The 18,253-nt window shown below is 36.3% G+C and overlaps 2 protein-coding genes across 4 annotated transcripts in view; one reads left to right on the top strand and one right to left on the bottom strand.

Annotated features, from left to right (window-relative positions):
• LOC135685561 (brefeldin A-inhibited guanine nucleotide-exchange protein 3) overlaps positions 1-14,764 on the top strand; it is a 29,401-nt gene extending 14,637 nt beyond the window's left edge. The window contains exons 17-26 of one of the 3 annotated variants that reach the window (XM_089112660.1): positions 358-489; positions 4,263-4,467; positions 5,310-5,853; positions 7,652-7,831; positions 8,391-8,898; positions 9,466-9,843; positions 10,499-10,607; positions 11,217-11,448; positions 12,287-12,429; positions 13,036-14,764. In XM_089112660.1, the coding sequence (XP_088968786.1) occupies positions 358-489; positions 4,263-4,467; positions 5,310-5,853; positions 7,652-7,831; positions 8,391-8,898; positions 9,466-9,843; positions 10,499-10,607; positions 11,217-11,448; positions 12,287-12,429; positions 13,036-14,158 (3,554 nt within the window). In that variant the 3' untranslated portion in view covers positions 14,159-14,764. Of the gene's footprint in view, positions 1-354; positions 490-4,262; positions 4,468-5,309; positions 5,854-7,651; positions 7,832-8,390; positions 8,899-9,465; positions 9,844-10,498; positions 10,608-11,216; positions 11,449-12,286; positions 12,430-13,035 lie in introns of all 3 variants that reach the window. The other 2 variants (XM_089112659.1, XM_089112658.1) reach the window with 2 other exon arrangements.
• Positions 712-3,967, bottom strand: LOC135685178 (melatonin receptor type 1B-B-like). Its single transcript, XM_065201012.2, has one exon. It carries the CDS (start codon positions 1,735-1,737, stop codon positions 799-801), a length of 939 nt encoding a protein of 312 aa, XP_065057084.1. The 5' UTR covers positions 1,738-3,967; the 3' UTR covers positions 712-798.
• Positions 14,765-18,253: the final 3,489 nt, after the last annotated feature.

Genomic DNA, 18,253 nt, shown 5'->3' with positions numbered 1-18,253 from the left:
TGAATGTAAGCGGATGATCAGTTCACTAAAAACGATGTTTTTAACCGTCAAAAAATTGGCAATCTGCTCTTTTCTCAGGAAATAAGCCAAAAAGCATAGATATTGAATTTATTTGGATCTTTCAAACACGCGTTTTATCATTTGTTAAATATTTACCGCCCGTTGATGTTCACCGCCCGTTGATGCTTACCGCCCGTTGATGCTTACCGCCCGTTGGTATAAATGATGACTTTTTAAAATGGACTTTTGAAATATCACTTTATAAATATTTTTAACTTAAAATTCAGTAATTTTTTCTTTTTTCATCATCCTTTTACGTCAGATTTATTGTGATGCAAATTCTTTCTGATGTAGCAGGGAACGGCAGTATTGGTATGGCGCTAATGTTAGGAAATGAGGGCATCAAGGAAAACATTTTCAAAGAGCGAGATATGATTTGCCTCAGCCTAGACGGGTTCCGCAGAGCAGCACGATTATGCTGTACACTTGGTAAGTCACTGTTGCTTATCTGATGTCTGTCACACTGCTAAGCAGTGTTACTCAAGGATCTTGTCTTGTGACATTTCTATTCTGTAAGAAAATAAGCTATTGAAGAAACCTATGCTATCTCATGATGGTTATTTCGATATACAGTAAAAGATAACTATTATTATGATAATTACCATGCTCTGTTATCCCCATCCCCGAAATAACCAGGATCTGATGACTTCAACGCGCAACATCAGCAGCATTACTTTTACTCCATTGGTGTGAAGGCCGGGTTGCTCGCCGCTTCAGTGTTTCTCAATGCGTCCCTTATTACCCTGGTAATGGATTTATTCTTCGTTTCCGTAAGATATTTATTGCAGATTTACGCATTTCACTGCATCTGACAAAGTAAACAAGTGGATTCAGACAGCTGTTTGTAAGGACCAAGAAAATCACATCTAGTGAAATTATCGTTGTTTTTTCGCGGTGTGCGCAGAATTCGTTTCGCCTGATAATTGCCATTGTGGCCGTCGTAAACATAGGTATGTAACAGAGATAAAGCAAGAGGAGAATGATACCGATCACTAGTGTTTTGTCTTTCTCCTTTGCTTGGTTTCGTATCCTAGTTCTCTCTTCATTGCTTAGCGTGCCGATGTTGGGTTGGGTGCGTCTTTTGCTTATAATAACGGAGTAAATTCTTGTATAGGCCGCAGCCGTGGCAACCAATGTGCAAAAGCCGTAGATCATTACTAGCATTTCTAGGAAGTAGTGCTGGGTTGACAGGCACACCGCAACGACCAATGCGTAACTGATGCTAGCAACAATTGCGGCGTAGATGTAACTTTTGCAGGAGACCCATTTGCGATAAGCGAATGGATGGCAGATTGCGAAATATCGATCCGCTGTGACGAAAGAGGCGAAGACGAAAGAAAACCCTGTTCCAATGGCGATGGTGTACCTTGTCAGTTGCCGCGTAGTAACCGAATCCATCGTTGTAATCAATAGACCGTTGTAAAAGACAAATATAGGCTGAACTATTACCCCTACCAACAAATCGCTGATGCACAAGGCTCCAAGGAAGACATTTGCTGGAACGTGCAGGCTTCTTGTTCGTATTAACGTTATTATGAACACTAAGTTTCCAATGATAGTCAAAAGCAGAGGCCCGAAATCTAAAGAAAGTAAAATTATTGAATTTAATTTGATTGGTGCGGTGCTTTGAACGTGGTCCCAGGCACACAGGTTTCCGTTCGCGTCATTCGACCCCATAACCTCTGAGATGGATATCACGCTCTCACTTGTTTGATATTTCCAGCTGCCTCGTCCGGTCTACATCACCAGGAGTAGATAATTGTATGAAATAAACCAGCCAACTTGAAGAATGAAATGGCTATAGAATCTCATTACTCTGCTCCTCGTGATGTTAACAACCTTACATTTTCAGCCACTAGCACATATTTTTCGCACCTTCCTACCGATCTAATATCTTTCTTGCTCACCTGCGGTCTGACAAAATTTTGAATTGCAATTTACTATGCAGTGATCTCTGATATACCAAGCAATCATTTAGTTGATAATATTCTCCTTTAAAAGGTACTTTATTTACTAAATATTTGGCCAACTTGCTTTTGTATTATGTTTCTCTGTATCCGTCGGCTTGCTGTCTGTAATTTTGTTCTGCCAGCAATCTGAAGAGCGCTCTCATTTATGCAGAAGTCTATCAATAATTCAGTTTTCATGCCCATTTGACTTCGAACACCCTGGAGCTATATCCCTAATTTTAAGGGGGTATAAATGAAGTCATACTATCTTTAACCACATCAATAAGTGAAAAGAAGTGGTTGACAGCTTTTCGTTTAAGAACGTTCAGGAAGATTTCATGAGTTTTAAGAAGATTTCGGAAATAAAAAATAAAGAAGATTAGGAACGAACACTACGTTTTTACCCTAACGATTTCCAAGATATTGCATAATTTTTTAACCAACATTTGCCTGTATTAATCAGACAAATGTTATTTAAAGGATATGTGAGTGTCTTCCATTACGGCAAGAAAATAAACCAGTCATAAAATTAGTATCTCTTGCAAGTGCAAGAAATGAACAGGGATATTTAATGTTTAAGAGGGCAACATTCTTCCGCCTTTGCTGTCATATATTATTGCGTAGATTGGTATTTATATGGAGTAAAACCAACCAAAGTACTGTTTAGGGATTGTTCACGCAGAGCTCTTAATTTCTCAACTGGAATTTAAAAGCATGTTTATGAAATGGAAAAATTAACATTAAAATATAGAAATTTTCCCAGTTTGAGATGAAGTACCTTAAAGAATTCATGCACAAAAATAAGCTTTTATTCCACATTTCCTGTGTGGAAGCTGGCTAAATTACGGGAAGAAGAATGCTGGGGCAAAATTTTAGGAACAAAGTCAACCCAATGTTCGCAATAATCCTTTGATTCCGTTAGAATTGAGTTAGAATTCGCGGCAATGACCTCTGACATTTTAAGAAAGCCTCGTCCCAGCCCTGGATTATGCCCCGTTTTCAATCGTAACCAAAAAGTTTCGTTCCTAACCGTTTACACTAGAGAAAACAAGCACGATTTGGGAATGGAAACAAAGAGTTGTGCATTATAACGAAACCAAAGAAGAACGGTGCCGTTCCCAAACCAGCACGGAACCAAGATGCCTAGGGTAAACGCAGGGGCTATCGTCGCTTTTTCAGGAACGGAACCAAAGAGTTCTGTTCCTTTTTCTGTAGTGTAAACGGGGTTTAATGCAATTCTTACAGTACCATTTATGAGTGGGCTGATAATCGTTGGGCGGGCTCATAGTTTGGCAGGCTTTTTCTCGGTTGGGCTCATAGTCAAATTGGCTCGAAAGTCTGGTGGACCAGCCCGATCTCAACCAGCACATCTCAACATGTCCAACACTTTGCACCCAGCAGCCATCGCCAGGCCCTCAAGGAAAGTCAGCCTCTGCCTTCCTCTTTGCTGTTTCCCTAAGATTTTCCCTTCGATCACTAGTTTTTCTAAACCATTCTCTCTCATTATCTAGCTTAAAACTCAACTGTTTTTTTCCGATGGTGACCAGTAACTTCTTTCTTTATTTGCTACTTTTAATACTACCATTTTGATAAGTAAGCGATGTATGAACCATTGACACTGCAACTACTATATGGATCTACAAACAAGACACAGAACGGCTTAAATTTGGAAATAGCAGATTCCTCTAAGCATTGATTTACTTCAAAACTTGAATATTTCAATAAGAGGTTCACAGGCAGTTAGCATTCGGAATCTTCTGCAAAGCTCAAGGTGTTTAGAAGAGTGTGTGAAAACTTTATTTTGATATCCATTTGCTCTGTATTCTTCTTATAAGTAGTTAACAACGGATGGCGCACTCACATGCTACTTCTAACTGGTTCAACTCATTTGCAGGTTTTTTTCTTCTTGGAAAAAACTAATTTGAGTCTTAACTACTTTTCTATCCAGCAGTTTTTCTATCCGAAACGCAAATCGGGTTAGGTAGAAGAACGTCTCTCTAGTGAGATCCTAAAGAAACTAATTAGCAGAATCATACCACGAAATCATTTAAGCAACTACCGTATTTACACGAATATATACAATGTCTGGTTATGTTGTGCCACAGTAAATTAAAAGCGTAAATTCCTTATGGAATACCACTAAATGCTTAGACAGGCGTTTAATTACATGCATCTGGTTTCATCACCTTTAGGTTGAACCGGTCTTTGTTAAAGATACACATTTGAGCTGACTGTGTTTATTGCGTTTGCCAGGTATTCAAGCAAGATGCGAGACAGTTCTGGGAAGGCTTGCTGAAGCATCGTGCGGGGATCAAATAAACGAGCGAAAACTCAAGTCAATGAGCCAAGCTGGGCCGCTGCGCTTGCACGCTGCGCACGTACTCAGTATGGATGCTCTACTTGCAGCTGGACTGGAACTTGGTTCCCATGCCCCTAAGTGTTGGTCACATGTTTTCAGGTAAGAGATTTTGATTAATTTTCTCTCCCAAAATAACGTCTATTTTTTGAAATTTTCCAGGCATGTCAAAATTTGTTCAAATTTTCGAAAGTATGGAGAATTCAAAATTGGTCTTAATATTAACAAAAAGAGCTACGATTGTATTTTTTTGCTCGCATATTTTATCATTTGTAATTAAGATTTTAATGAAAGACTATTGAGCTATTTTCCCAAACACTGAATCATCGAAAGTTCAAATTATAGAAAATGCGAATCTTTATGAGTTCAAATCATCGCTCGTTCGAGACATCGAAAGCTCGACCCATCTAAAATTTGAATCATCACAGTTTTGAGCTATTTTCTAATTTGAATGACTGAAAGTGAGATTCACCAATCAGTCGAATCATCTGCCGTAACCTGCATTTTAATATTATATTGACATTTGGCTATTATTTCATTAATTCTTTAAAATGGAAGTTTCGCATTTGGAAACAGTTCATCGGAAATTAATATGACATCTTTCTTCATATGACTTCTATGATCAAGAAATATTCATGAGTTTAAATTATTTATTAATGGCTCTTCGTGACTTGCAATTATTGAATTCTAGTGTCATACAAAGATGATATGCGTGAACAAGCTTTTCAGTAGAAGTTATTTATAATTAAACTGATTCTCCAGGATGTTTTTTTGCTTTATGTGTCGAAAAATTTGATTTCTTTTTTGTTCATTGAGGCTTGATTCATTTTAGAGTTTCAGAATTCTTTCTTTCTTTCTTTCGTAAGCCACTCATTCATTTTTGCTTTCTTATTTTCTTATAGCTTTCTCGTTTGCCATCAAATTAACAAAATCTTCTCTTCTAGATGTTGCCTCTACATTTCTCATCTCGAACATGCCCATTTCAACTCAAGTGAAACGTCATCGGTCGCCTCACTTTCACTGCCTCTTAACCCTGTGAGCGACTTCTCTCCCGTATCAGAATCGTCTAACATATCTGAGGACAACGTTTCAGTTGATGGAGTCGACCCAAATGGGGTTTCGAAAGGATCCACTCCATATAATGGTGTTCTATCGCCAGAAGACGCATCAAGGGCTGTGTACGCTTTGTCTTCGGCCGTCGATAACTTATTCGAAACTGCGTCGAATACGCTGAGCATAAACGCCTTGCTGGAGTTTCTCAAGGCTTTAATAGCTGCCTCGCAGAAGCAGCTTTTTGATAAATCGAAAGACCGGAGAAATCCGCAGGAAGCTCAGAATGGCTACGAGGTGTTTCAAAGTTATATTCCAATGAACACTCTCCATCTTTATCATATTTGTGACGTCATGCTTAGATGTGCAAGAAACTCAAATAGGACTTTACTACATATAATGAAAGCATGGAACCTTGTTTCTCCACACTTGGTTGAGGTAAGAAAGGTTTTGTCAATTTTGCTTAAATTCTTTTTCTGTAGCTTCTGACAAGAAGTAATCTTCAAAATGACGTTTTTAAGAAGAATTTCCTACGCCTCTGCCAGGAAGTTCCTTGGGCCATTGTTTTAAGCATTGGTATTTTAACTGTATTGCAACATAAGCTGTGTCAATTTCACTTTCTTTTAAATCCTTTCCACGGTACCTTTTCATAAACATTCGAAAAAAGTTTACATCTTACAACATAATATCATATGGGATTTACTGCGTCATTTTTGACGTAATTCTCAATTAGTATTGATTGATATAGCACCACTATGGGGGATAAACTGGGATATTAAGATTAGATTTGAATAGTTTTGAGGTTGGCTGGGGACGGTAGATAGATCGGGGTGCTTTGGAGGTTATCGATCTGGGTATGATGAGTGCAGTCAAAGACTCCAGAAAAATTACCTCTGCCAAAGCAATCTGATCCCATTCTGTTTAGTGATTTGCTAGATTAATTCACAAATATAATATTCTTGGCGATTGGCTATCAACCGTATTTCATTGATTTTCAAATGTGTAGACCTTCTTTATACTGCTGCCGTTTATTGTCATATGTCCAATAAAGTGGTGATTTAAGTAGATGGTAAGACCAGTTCCTCCCTAGGGTGCTATTATACTTTCATGAGACTGCCCCAATCCACTACCGATATTACCTTCAGCTGCAGTACTTTTCTGTGGACGCTTACTTTTACGTTCAAGATTGCCCTTGAATATTCTTAGTGTTTGGTCATCGAAAAACCTTACATGCGATTCTTGCTCAAAAGAGCTGTCCCGCCTGCGCGATGCTGAAAATTGACATTTTTAACCGTCTTATTTATCCATTGCATCATTAAGTGTAAGGTTCGTTTCCTGTTTTAAAACATAATGATTTCGAGCTAACTGATAATTTTTCCTTCTCGTGAAAGTTCGCCTAGAATCTTTTTGCAGATGGTCATCTACATAATTTGTCACCTGCTCGCCTTCTACAGATCATCTACATGCTCATCTACAGATGGCCAATCGTTCTTAATTGCTAAGGAAGATGGATTTTTGCTAAAAGCTTTAAACGAAAACTATATTCAGAAGTATACCCTCAAGTTTTAACGAGGAATTCAAAGAACCAGCCTAATATCGTACTGCATGACAATACAAAAACAGTCAATTTCTCAACACAGCTGCCGCTAAGCATGCTGGTTGCGCAAGAGCCTTTAAGCTCAGTTCAGGTTTTCAAGGCGCTTTGGAATTTCAAAGCAGCGTGACATTGAAACCCGATTATTTTTATCAACAGTTATAACTGAAAAAAAAGCAAAGCACCATGAGAAATTGAGTGTGAGCATGCGTAATTATGACATGCGCATGCCACAGACACCAAGTTAGGGAACTGTCTTACTCATTTAAAGACTTTCTCTTCTTGTTCTCTTAATCAATTACTGGATAAAATAGCTCTATGTAAACTGTTAGTTACAATATGGAAGCTCAATTCTAGGAAATCATGTCTCGATATTTAGATAAATCAATACCGAAAGTATCTTAAAGTGTTTTCTTACTGACTTTAACACCAGAAAGAAATAAGCTCTTCAATATGAACTGTTTGCAGAGTTGGAATTTTCAGATTGCTTAAACGTTGTTTTGCAACTTCGATGGATGAAAACTCCAGAATACATGCTAAATCACGCTTGAAACTGTCCTTGCGCTGCATTTTAGCAGAACTTTAAACATTCTTGGCATATTTCTATACAGCTTTGAAAACATCAATAAATTTCGTTTCTAGGCCGCCTGTCATCGTGGACGTCATATTTCCAAGGTAGCTTTGACATCAACACATGACATCCTCAGTGAAGTTCTTAAGCGAAGAAACGAATCGACGCATTTCTGGTTTCATGATCTTCTGTTCAAGCCGTTTGAAAGTCTCCTTTCCTTTGAAGTTTACGATGAAGACATTCAGGACCAAGTGAGTTATCCAATTTGTGTTTATGTCAAAAATTCTTGAGAGGTACTGATTTTGATGGACTAATATTACTAGGCCTGTTATCAATTCAAGTATTTTAAGTGGAGCAATGCAAAGAGGCTGGAATTGATTTGTAATCCCGGCCACGAGCGTCATTACTTATTATGAAGTGTCACATGAGCTATAATACAATTTAAACCACTTTCGTGCATGAAAACTTGTTACAGGTGTTAATAAGGATCAGTACTTAATGCTCTTTACACGATTTAAACATCCTTTTTTACCAAGTCCCGCTAGAATTGTTTAACGGGAGAGATAAGATGGCATGGGACAGAAACAAATTGTCTGGAGACTAAAAAAGGTTGGCAGGGGACCAAAAATCTCAGCTTGGGAAATGGAAGAACGGCCGAGTCATTCAATTTTTCGAAATATGACTCTCCGGCCAAAATATTTTTCCTTCAGGCACAGTTTTCATTTGGCTTGTTAAACAGGAGAGTATTTAGGATCTTGGTTGTCAAGAAATTATTTTCCCTGTTTGTTTACCGATTTTAACTCTTCGCAGGTTTTATACACAATTTACGAGCTCGTAGAAGGCTTTAGTGGATCAATAAAGTCAGGCTGGTGTTCACTTTTTGGAGCTCTGCGGAACACACAGATTCACAGCAGGAGATTAAGCGATGGTTTTGATGATACGAACCAAAGACAGGCTCTTCTCTTCAATATCATTGACAACTTCATCAACATAAAAAGCACTGCAGTGTTTGCTGCAGCTGCCATCGACTGTATCCTGTGCCTGTTGAAATTCCTTCGTGGTAGTGACAGCAGCCATTTGGAGACAACTGATGACAGCAAAAGTGACATCGACAGCATTGTTAGTGACATTCCAACTTATGACCTTTGTATTCCAGCACTGACTGCCTTGTCAAATATTTCTAAGCGATTGGCATCTGTCTATTTACAACCATCCAGTGCAATTTTCCATGGATCATACTCTATTGTGTTGGTTGATTTGAGCCAAGCACACGACAAAGTATGGGATGATAACTGGTCAAATGCCTCTGGCAGCTCTGGTAAGCGAGATGTTCTATAGCAAAATCTTATTGATAACATGCTTCATGTGTTCGTTTATTTTCAATTGTATTGGCCTTGTTGCGTTTAGCAAATCTTGCAATCGTTGATCGCTGAGATACTTTCTTATATGACAATCCAACTATGAAAAAAACAGAATATACCGTGTATGATTCTCTGAACAGGGTCACCGACATCTGTATACCAAAAAACTATATCGTTGATGAAAAAAAAAGGTTTTTGCCATCTGTATAAAGATCTTACTACTTTTATTCTATTTAATATTTAAGACACCAAAAAACATTTTCTATCGAGCAGTACCTTGGTTTCTAAATAACCCGGGTTCTGTGATTACTAAGCTTGGAATGAAAGAGTTGGTGACTCTTCTTATAAGGTATAGGTACACAGTCTGATGTTGTCATGTCGCTATTGAGGTATTTCTGTAAGATGGAAAAACTATAGTCAAACTATCTTATAACGTCATTAAGTGTTGTTGGCTACTAGCTATGAAGGCATGATAATGTTAATTAATAACATAAATAGTCACTGTTATAACGGTTCTTCTTCAGTAGGCTCTGACTCAGAACTCAAAGGGTTCTCCTCCACCGCCAAATCAATCACTGCTATTGATGACACAGGGATACTGCGAGTCTGGTTCTTACTTCTCGAAGGCTTGACAAGTGCTGTTGGGACATGTCCAAGGCGATTTCAAGCCCAGACGATTGATCTCCTATTCGAGATACTACGTTCAATTTCCACTGTTCCTGGTCCGCATTTTTCGATGTTCGCAATTACCCACTTACTTTTGCCAATGCTACAGTCTTGGGTTCAAAAAAGCGCCAAACACCGTCATCATTTTGAGAGCACATTCAACAACTTCAAACATGCATGTGGCCAGGCTACCCAATTGGTTGTTGAAGAAATGAGACATTTCCTCAGCGTGGAAGGTACGCTTTATTAGCTAATTAAATCCTAAAGCCATTGCACGTCCAACAAAATGTCACTATGTGCTGTTGCTGTTTTCTTCATGTGCTGCAAAAAATTATTTAAAAAGTACGAATGCCATTTTTTCTAGCAGCATTGATCTCGTAAAAGGCATTTTTGTTTGGTTTTTGTTTGAGTCTAAATCCATCGCATTGTAGCTTTTTACAATCATCTGGATCTTTAATACAGTTTTTTCTAAAACTGAACGGCATAACATGCGGGAATAGCATGGTATTTCTTAACTAGAACCCGCAGGGAATGCTGCTAAATGTACCGACTTGAGCGGAACTAGCTATATCAACATTCACCAAAATTTGCTAAAGTAACTAGAAATTATGAATTTTTGTCCTATTTAGTTTAATTTCTTATCATCAATGTACAAAAAAGTGTTATGAAATAATAGCTCATATGAATAAATAATTATGGATATATTCAAATGTTGAAAACCTTGGTTCAAGTTTCCATGTGAGAGAGACTTTAATTGTTGCAGATATTAACTGGACTCTTACATGTAAAGAATGTTAGGATATGAATTATCATAAGCATTATTAAACACATCTGCACTTTGCAACTCTGCTGACATCCTTTCTATATTGCGTCTTTATTCACCTCACACAGGTGCAAGCGAATGTGTTCCTACCATGGTAAAACTCCTTCTTGACCTGTTCATCGAGTGTGTAGGACAGCCTTTTGAAGCCATTGCAAGACTAGGGTGCTCATGTTTAAGGTATGTTATCTGTGAAAGATAATCGAAAAACAAGCTGCAGTTTTATGATAAAGTTTAACAAGGCCCATTTCAGTAGTTGAGAATTAGTGTAGAAACAGCAAGCCTTTTTAGTGCTGCTGATAGAATATAGTAAGATGTTTATCTTTTTGCCAGCTTACTGGCAAGCTAACAGATAACTAAAATATGTTCCATTATAAGTAGAGTAGCAAAACTTATCGTTTTAAAATTTTTTTGCCGAGAACAGTTTTCTTCCTTAGCTTGGAGTTTGCTACTTGCTATCACTCAAAGCTATAAGTGACTGAATTTGATGTGGCTTTTTGCACATTTGTCAGACCAATTAAGGATATATTTGATTATAGAATAGGGACTGGTAATGGATGTCTCTGATGCGACTGAAACTGTTTTTAAAACATTTAAAACGGAAAGAGAAAGTTGAGACTTTGAGCCATGGCAAACACTATGACTGTAGAGAATTCAACCCTTTTTTTCTATTCATGGTTGCATATATTTTATTTTCCTGCTATTGCGCCAACATTTTAGCACTCATTGCTGACAGCAATAGCTTCACTAACATAACTGCTAGATCAGACTGGTTCTTGCTTTCTACAGGCATCTGCTGTTATCTGCTGGTCCGCAATTCTCCGAAGAGCTTTGGCATAACGTATGCAAAGGAATTGAGCAAATATTTAATGCAACACTGGCGAATCTGAAGGAGCTCATAGTTTGTTTTCAGCCCGGGAGTCTAAGTGTAAATGGAGATAATGGAATGCATGTGAAGGTAGTTGCGCGCAAAGATTCTCCTCCGCATGAAGCTGCCAGGTTTTTACAGATTGCTGAGCAGGTGCGTTCAAAGAATGTTTTGTACATGCTTCTTGTCAAGCTGCATGAATATCTAGCTTTTAAGCACTGATTCTTGATGTTTTTCATATGTTTTTGAAGGTTTTCAAGTAGACAGCCCACTTTAATGACTGTTAGCCTTGATGTTTGGAAACAAGTAGTTGACATGAAAGCCTCAAATTACCTTCATATTGTCAACATCTCCTTACCATTTTATTGAAAACATTCGGAAACGCAGATGTACCGTTAAAGTTTTGCAAAGTTAAATCCTTTCCTACTTTATCTAAGGACTTTTAAGTTCTTTAAGTTATTCAATCTACCTTCGCCGTAATAAGAAACACTGAATAATTAATGGAAAAGCTGAAATCTGTCCGATGCTTTGCTGTTTGTTCAATGACACGGGCATGCAGTGAAAGGGATTTTTCAACAATAACAACTCGAAAACCATAGCCCTAAGATATGAGCCACTCTGTTACAAAGCTTCGCGTTTGACAAAGTGTATAAAACTTTCAGAAATTTAGGCACAATATCAGTGCAAAATGAAACCCGATGAGTCTTTGCAATAGTGGCATCGATGATTGTCATCTTGAAGTCAGTAGAATTCTTTTTAAAATCTTTTCGCCTCTCTATTTCTTTTGTTTTATTTGCTTTCACGGAAGGCCCTCAGTTCACCCAGCTGAAACATAAGTACCTGGTTGAAACATAATAGGGAGGTAAAATGAGGCGAAGGGAACTTGGCACCCTACCACACAATGCCGTGGCTTTGGACGATGTGCCCCTAATAGTGCATTCCCCAACGCTCGATATTCGAATACGGGACTAACCTTTGCTTTTACTTTCAGGTTTTCTTGCTGGAGTCACAGATTGGAATGGCAACACCCAAGAATTTCTCAGAGAACAGCACTGAAGATGACGACTGCAGGTCCTTTATTTTCGTACTCAGCCTAAATGAAGCAAAGGACAAGCCGGAAACAGCAAAAACAAGGTTTGTTTTCTTCCATCTAAGCTTATTTAGCTCTCCAATAAGGATGTTTGCGCTGGCATTGCTGAAGGGGTCTCGGTGTTGATCCGGACACCCAAAAGAAATTGAAGCACATGGGAGTAATATTCTGAGTCTGGTATTTATGCAAGTTTCTAGAAAGAAAGAGTCCTTGAGAAAAACATGTTTGAATGTATCTAGAATGCCGAGTATTATGCCAAGTATTATGCTGTCTATGCCAAGTTCTTCTTCAAAGCTAGCCATTACAGTATCGCGTTGTCTCACCCTTCTTTATGTCAAATTCTGAATTGCCCGGTCCCAATAATCAATTCTCTAAAAGTTGATGTTTTCTCTTTTTTTTGTTTCTCTCTAATTTCCCCCTCCCCCGATAGAATGTTTATTGCATGATTTTGAAGCAAAATGATAACACTACAAATCCAGCATTGCTTCGGGGAAAAGGGGGATTCGAATTTATGGGGGCATTTGATCTAAACAATTGTGTCCGAGGTTGTAGCTTGCTAGATACAGTTATGAAATCCATCTGTCTTTTAAGCATTCAAAAGGTAAATATTACACGATTATCACGCTTATTACACATAAATGCATTTTTAGGATCCCATTCAAATCGATTATGATTGGTCTGTTGGCAAATCAAATCCTGGTTCACACATTAGGATCCATTTTACTTGAGAATTCGGATTCCAGCAGTTTGTTTACCAACACAGTCCTGGCATCCATTACTGATTCCGGTTTGGTGAAAAGAAACCCGGATGATTCAAGTGAAAGTCCGCTGCCGGGCCTGCTGTGTTACCTTTCACCTGCGAATCTCTCAATCCTATTTGATTGCCTACTTGAAACAAACCGGGTTGCACATGATTTTAACACAAGACCCGGATTGAAAGCGCTTTTTCAGAAACTAGGGAAGCTCCCGGCGCCAGCTAATTTGTTGCGACAGTCAATTACATCATATGCATATTATCTGAATACATTGTTTCAAATTTCACGACACGATGGTGAGAGTTTCTCGATATCGCACATAAAACGAATACTGACCGGAGAAAAGTCTGCTATGGATTCAGCACCGGATACTCGTAAAACCGGGAAAGAAGACACCGGGCTACCGCCTTTAGATAAACACAAAGATTTGTTAAAAGGTGGCAGAAATATAGACTGGATTGTTCATCGTCTTCATGAAGCTTGCAATCAACTGAGCAGCACTTACATTAAACTTCATGCATCGGATATAGTTGAGCAAGATTCCGGATTCGACTCACTTTCAACCTCCTTTTCTACGCCTATATCGAGTCCATTCAAAGGACATGTACATCCGCACGATACGTCGTCTCAGGAAAGTCTTGACATAATGAGAATCGGCAAGCAAATGGAGATCTCAGGAAAAGAGTATTCTCCTTTTAGGTTTCCACGATTGCGAAAAGATGACGATGGCAGGTTTTCTGAACAGGACAGTAGAGAATCGATTCATTTGAATAAGCAACAGCAACAACAAATGCTGCGCAGACGAGAGGATGAAATTGTGCACTTGAATGCGTGGGCGCAGCTTGTTATAAACATTCTAGAGCTGCTTCTTGCTTTGCCTACGTTGCAGTTTAAGTCGGTTCTTCCCGCCGTTTTTCCGTCTGTTACCTCACTCATAACAACTGTTTGGGACCCAAGAGTGCGACAACTTGTGTGCAATGTTGTACGACGATGTGGTGCCATTTATGGCATTGTTTGAAACAAGAAATTCGAATTGTAAATTGACCGTCATATGTTCCTACGGTAGAATGTCGCAACTGGATAGATTGGGAAGTAGGACAATTACTTACAGTTTTCCAAAAAGTGCTATTTTGAAAGATTGATGCTCTTCCTCCCCCACCCAGAGCGTTATTTATCCACACACAACGGACGTCGAAGCGATACAGAACTTCAGTAACCCACCCCAGAGGGTTACCCACAAGCAAAATCCCAAAAGCCACTACGGAAACTTCTAACAGATGGAGGATATTTCACATCATTCGACACACGTGATAAATTCTTTTAATTAGAAATTATTTAATGATCAAGTTGAAGTAAAGTTCTTTAAAACTCATTCTAGAATTCGCCAGCTAATTCTGTACAAAGTGGACGTTTCTGGATTCAAAGGAAGAAACCAATAAATGCGCACTTATGGTTGCACTTGTGATAGATTCTTTGCCTTCAATCGTTCCGCAAGTAAATGTTCTTTTCAGATTCGCGAATCAGTTTTTGCGAGTGCGTATCTCATTTTCAGATTGAAAATACAAGATTGTTTCCTAAAGAAAAGTCCTCTCAAGGTACGTTTTCCGGGATAAAATGGAAGAAAGAAATGATAAACTGGAAGCCTAATCATGTCTTATTGAAAAACCCGCTTAAAGAATGAGGTCCTTTAACTAGAAGTAAAATATAAAAGTTTCGATTGATCTGTTAGAGACTTTAACTAGTTTGTTCTGAGAAGAATTGTATCTTCTCTGAGACTTCATTATTGTACAATATATAGATTTGATGTCTATTGCCTATATTATTAATAAATAAATATTTTGAAATCTATTGTACATAAGATGAAAATTGAGTAAAATATACTGAACAAATTATGTCTTATTTCTAGCTATTTTCTGTGATCTTACATTCCTAGAACGAAATAGTTTGACAAGATTTCTTGCATAAAAAAAGCTGGAGAAAAGGGTGTAAGTTGAATAACTTTACAAAAATTGATGTGCGATCGAAGTCTTACTGTAAAAAGAATTTAAACACTGCTTGATTACTTCATTTATAGTGTCTATAAGGTATTTAAATGATAGAAATGATCTTAACTTATTATGTTAGGTAAGAATAGCAAACATCCTTCTAATGTGCTTGAAATATCAATCAATCTTACTATAAATGCCGTTGCCAAATTCAGGCTAAACCTTGCAAATCCTGTTTGAACATAACTTGCTTTACTCGAAAGAATATTTTGCGAAGTTGGTTGGCGAAGTCTGTCGTTCCACAAAAAACAACTTTCGTTCCAGAACACAAATTGATTACGATTCATTCTAAAAAGGAAGAGATTCAAGTGTTTTTACAGAAAAAATTTATGAAAAAGTTCAGACAATTTTTTAAAGCTTATAGCCTTATTTTTTCATCAAAAAGTAACCTCTATACTGTAGTAATTATTTAAAAAAAAAATAATTCCAGATTAATAAAAAAAAAATTTCTTCCAGATCTAAATTAAATTCTCGTCTATTTTAACAATAAAAATCAATAAAAGTTTCGACAATTTTTCAAGACCAAAAACATAACTATAAATAAAAATATGATCTCTCCACAAAGACGCTATAATCTCGAGAATACAACCAAACCAAACATTCTAACACAGAACAAAACTCATGTTTATTCATGATCATAAAAAAGATTCATAGGTTTTTAATAAAAAATTTCGATGATATTTCAAAGCCTATAGCCTTACTTTTTCACTAAAGATCGACCCCTCTATATAATCGTTTTCTTCTGAAAAATACAGCTATAATTCCAAAATCAAATTAAAATCTAGTCGGTTTTGATCAAAAAGAGATTATTTATGGGCTTTCAAAGGAAAAGAAATTTCAAAAAATTTCGATGATTTTTCAAAGCCTTTAGCCTTACTTTTTCACTAAAGATCGACCCCTCTATATAATCGTTTTTTTCTTAAAAAAAACCAGCTATAATTCCAAAATCAAATTAAAATCTAGTCGGTTTTGATCAAAAAGAGATTATTTATGGGCTTTTAAAGGAAAAGAAATTTCAAAAAATTTCGATGATTTTTCAAAGCCTATAGCCTTACTTTTTCACTAAAGATCGACCCCTCTATATAATCGTTTTTTTCTGAAAAAAAACCAGCTATTATTCCAAAATCAAATTAAAATCTAGTTTGTTTTGATCAAAAAGAGATTATTTATTGGCTTTTAAAGGAAAAGAAATTTCAAAAAATTTCGATGATTTTTCAAAGCCTTTAGCCTTACTTTTTCACTAAAGATCGACCCCTCTATATAATCGTTTTTTTCTGAAAAAAAACCAGCTATAATTCCAAAATCAAATTAAAATCTAGTTTGTTTTGATCAAAAAGAGATTATTTATGGGCTTTTAAAGGAAAAGAAATTTCAAAAAATTTCGATGATTTTTCAAAGCCTATAGCCTTACTTTTTCACTAAAGATCGACCCCTCTATATAATCGTTTTTTTCTGAAAAAAAAACCAGCTATAATTCCAAAATCAAATTAAAATCTAGTTTGTTTTGATCAAAAAGAGATTATTTATTGGCTTTTAAAGGAAAAGAAATTTCAAAAAATTTCGATGATTTTTCAAAGCCTTTAGCCTTACTTTTTCACTAAAGATCGACCCCTCTATATAATCGTTTTTTTCTGAAAAAAAACCAGCTATAATTCCAAAATCAAATTAAAATCTAGTCGGTTTTGATCAAAAAGAGATTATTTATGGGCTTTTAAAGGAAAAGAAATTTCAAAAAATTTCGATGATTTTTCAAAGCCTATAGCCTTACTTTTTCACTAAAGATCGACCCCTCTATATAATCGTTTTTTTCTGAAAAAAACCAGCTATAATTCCAAAATCAAATTAAAATCTAGTTTGTTTTGATCAAAAAGAGATTATTTATTGGCTTTTAAAGGAAAAGAAATTTCAAAAAATTTCGATGATTTTTCAAAGCCTTTAGCCTTACTTTTTCACTAAAGATCGACCCCTCTATATAATCGTTTTTTTCTGAAAAAAAACCAGCTATAATTCCAAAATCAAATTAAAATCTAGTCGGTTTTGATCAAAAAGAGATTATTTATGGGCTTTTAAAGGAAAAGAAATTTCAAAAAATTTCGATGATTTTTCAAAGCCTATAGCCTTACTTTTTCACTAAAGATCGACCCCTCTATATAATCGTTTTTTTCTGAAAAAAAACCAGCTATAATTCCAAAATCAAATTAAAATCTAGTTTGTTTTGATCAAAAAGAGATTATTTATTGGCTTTTAAAGGAAAAGAAATTTCAAAAAATTTCGATGACTTTTCAAAGCCTATAGCCTTACTTTTTCACTAAAGATCGACCCCTCTATATAATCGTTTTTTTCTGAAAAAAACCAGCTATAATTCCAAAATCAAATTAAAATCTAGTTTGTTTTGATCAAAAAGAGATTATTTATTGGCTTTTAAAGGAAAAGAAATTTCAAAAAATTTCGATGATTTTTCAAAGCCTATAGCCTTACTTTTTCACTAAAGATCGACCCCTCTATATAATCGTTTTTTTCTGAAAAAAAACCAGCTATAATTCGAAAATCAAATTAAAATCTAGTCGGTTTTGATCAAAAAGAGATTATTTATTGGCTTTTAAAGGAAAAGAAATTTCAAAAAATTTCGATGATTTTTCAAAGCCTATAGCCTTACTTTTTCACTAAAGATCGACCCCTCTATATAATCGTTTTTTTCTGAAAAAAAACCAGCTATAATTCCAAAATCAAATTAAAATCTAGTCGGTTTTGATCAAAAAGAGATTATTTATTGGCTTTTAAAGGAAAAGAAATTTCAAAAAATTTCGATGATTTTTCAAAGCCTATAGCCTTACTTTTTCACTAAAGATCGACCCCTTTATATAATTGTTTTTTTCTAAAAAAAAACAGCTAGAATTGGAAAATCAATTAAAAATCTAGTCGATCTTGATCAAAAAGAGATTATTTATGGGCTTTTAAAGGAAAAGAAATTTCAAAAAATTTCGATGATTTTTCAAAGCCTATAGCCTTACTTTTTCACTAAAGATCGACCCCTCTATATAATCGTTTTTTTCTGAAAAAAAACCAGC

The sequence above is a fragment of the Rhopilema esculentum genome, chromosome 15 (assembly GCF_057945365.1).
Source record: "Rhopilema esculentum isolate cy_ngs chromosome 15, ASM5794536v1, whole genome shotgun sequence".
Classification (NCBI taxonomy): Eukaryota; Metazoa; Cnidaria; class Scyphozoa; order Rhizostomeae; family Rhizostomatidae; genus Rhopilema; species Rhopilema esculentum.
The sequence above is the reverse complement of the archived record's forward strand: the minus strand, read 5'-3'. Positions and strand labels throughout refer to the sequence as shown.

Bases quoted from the DNA above. Each gene is read 5' to 3' on its own strand.
- LOC135685178 (XM_065201012.2), bottom strand. From the start codon at position 1,737: ATGGGGTCGAATGACGCGAACGGAAACCTGTGTGCCTGGGACCACGTT.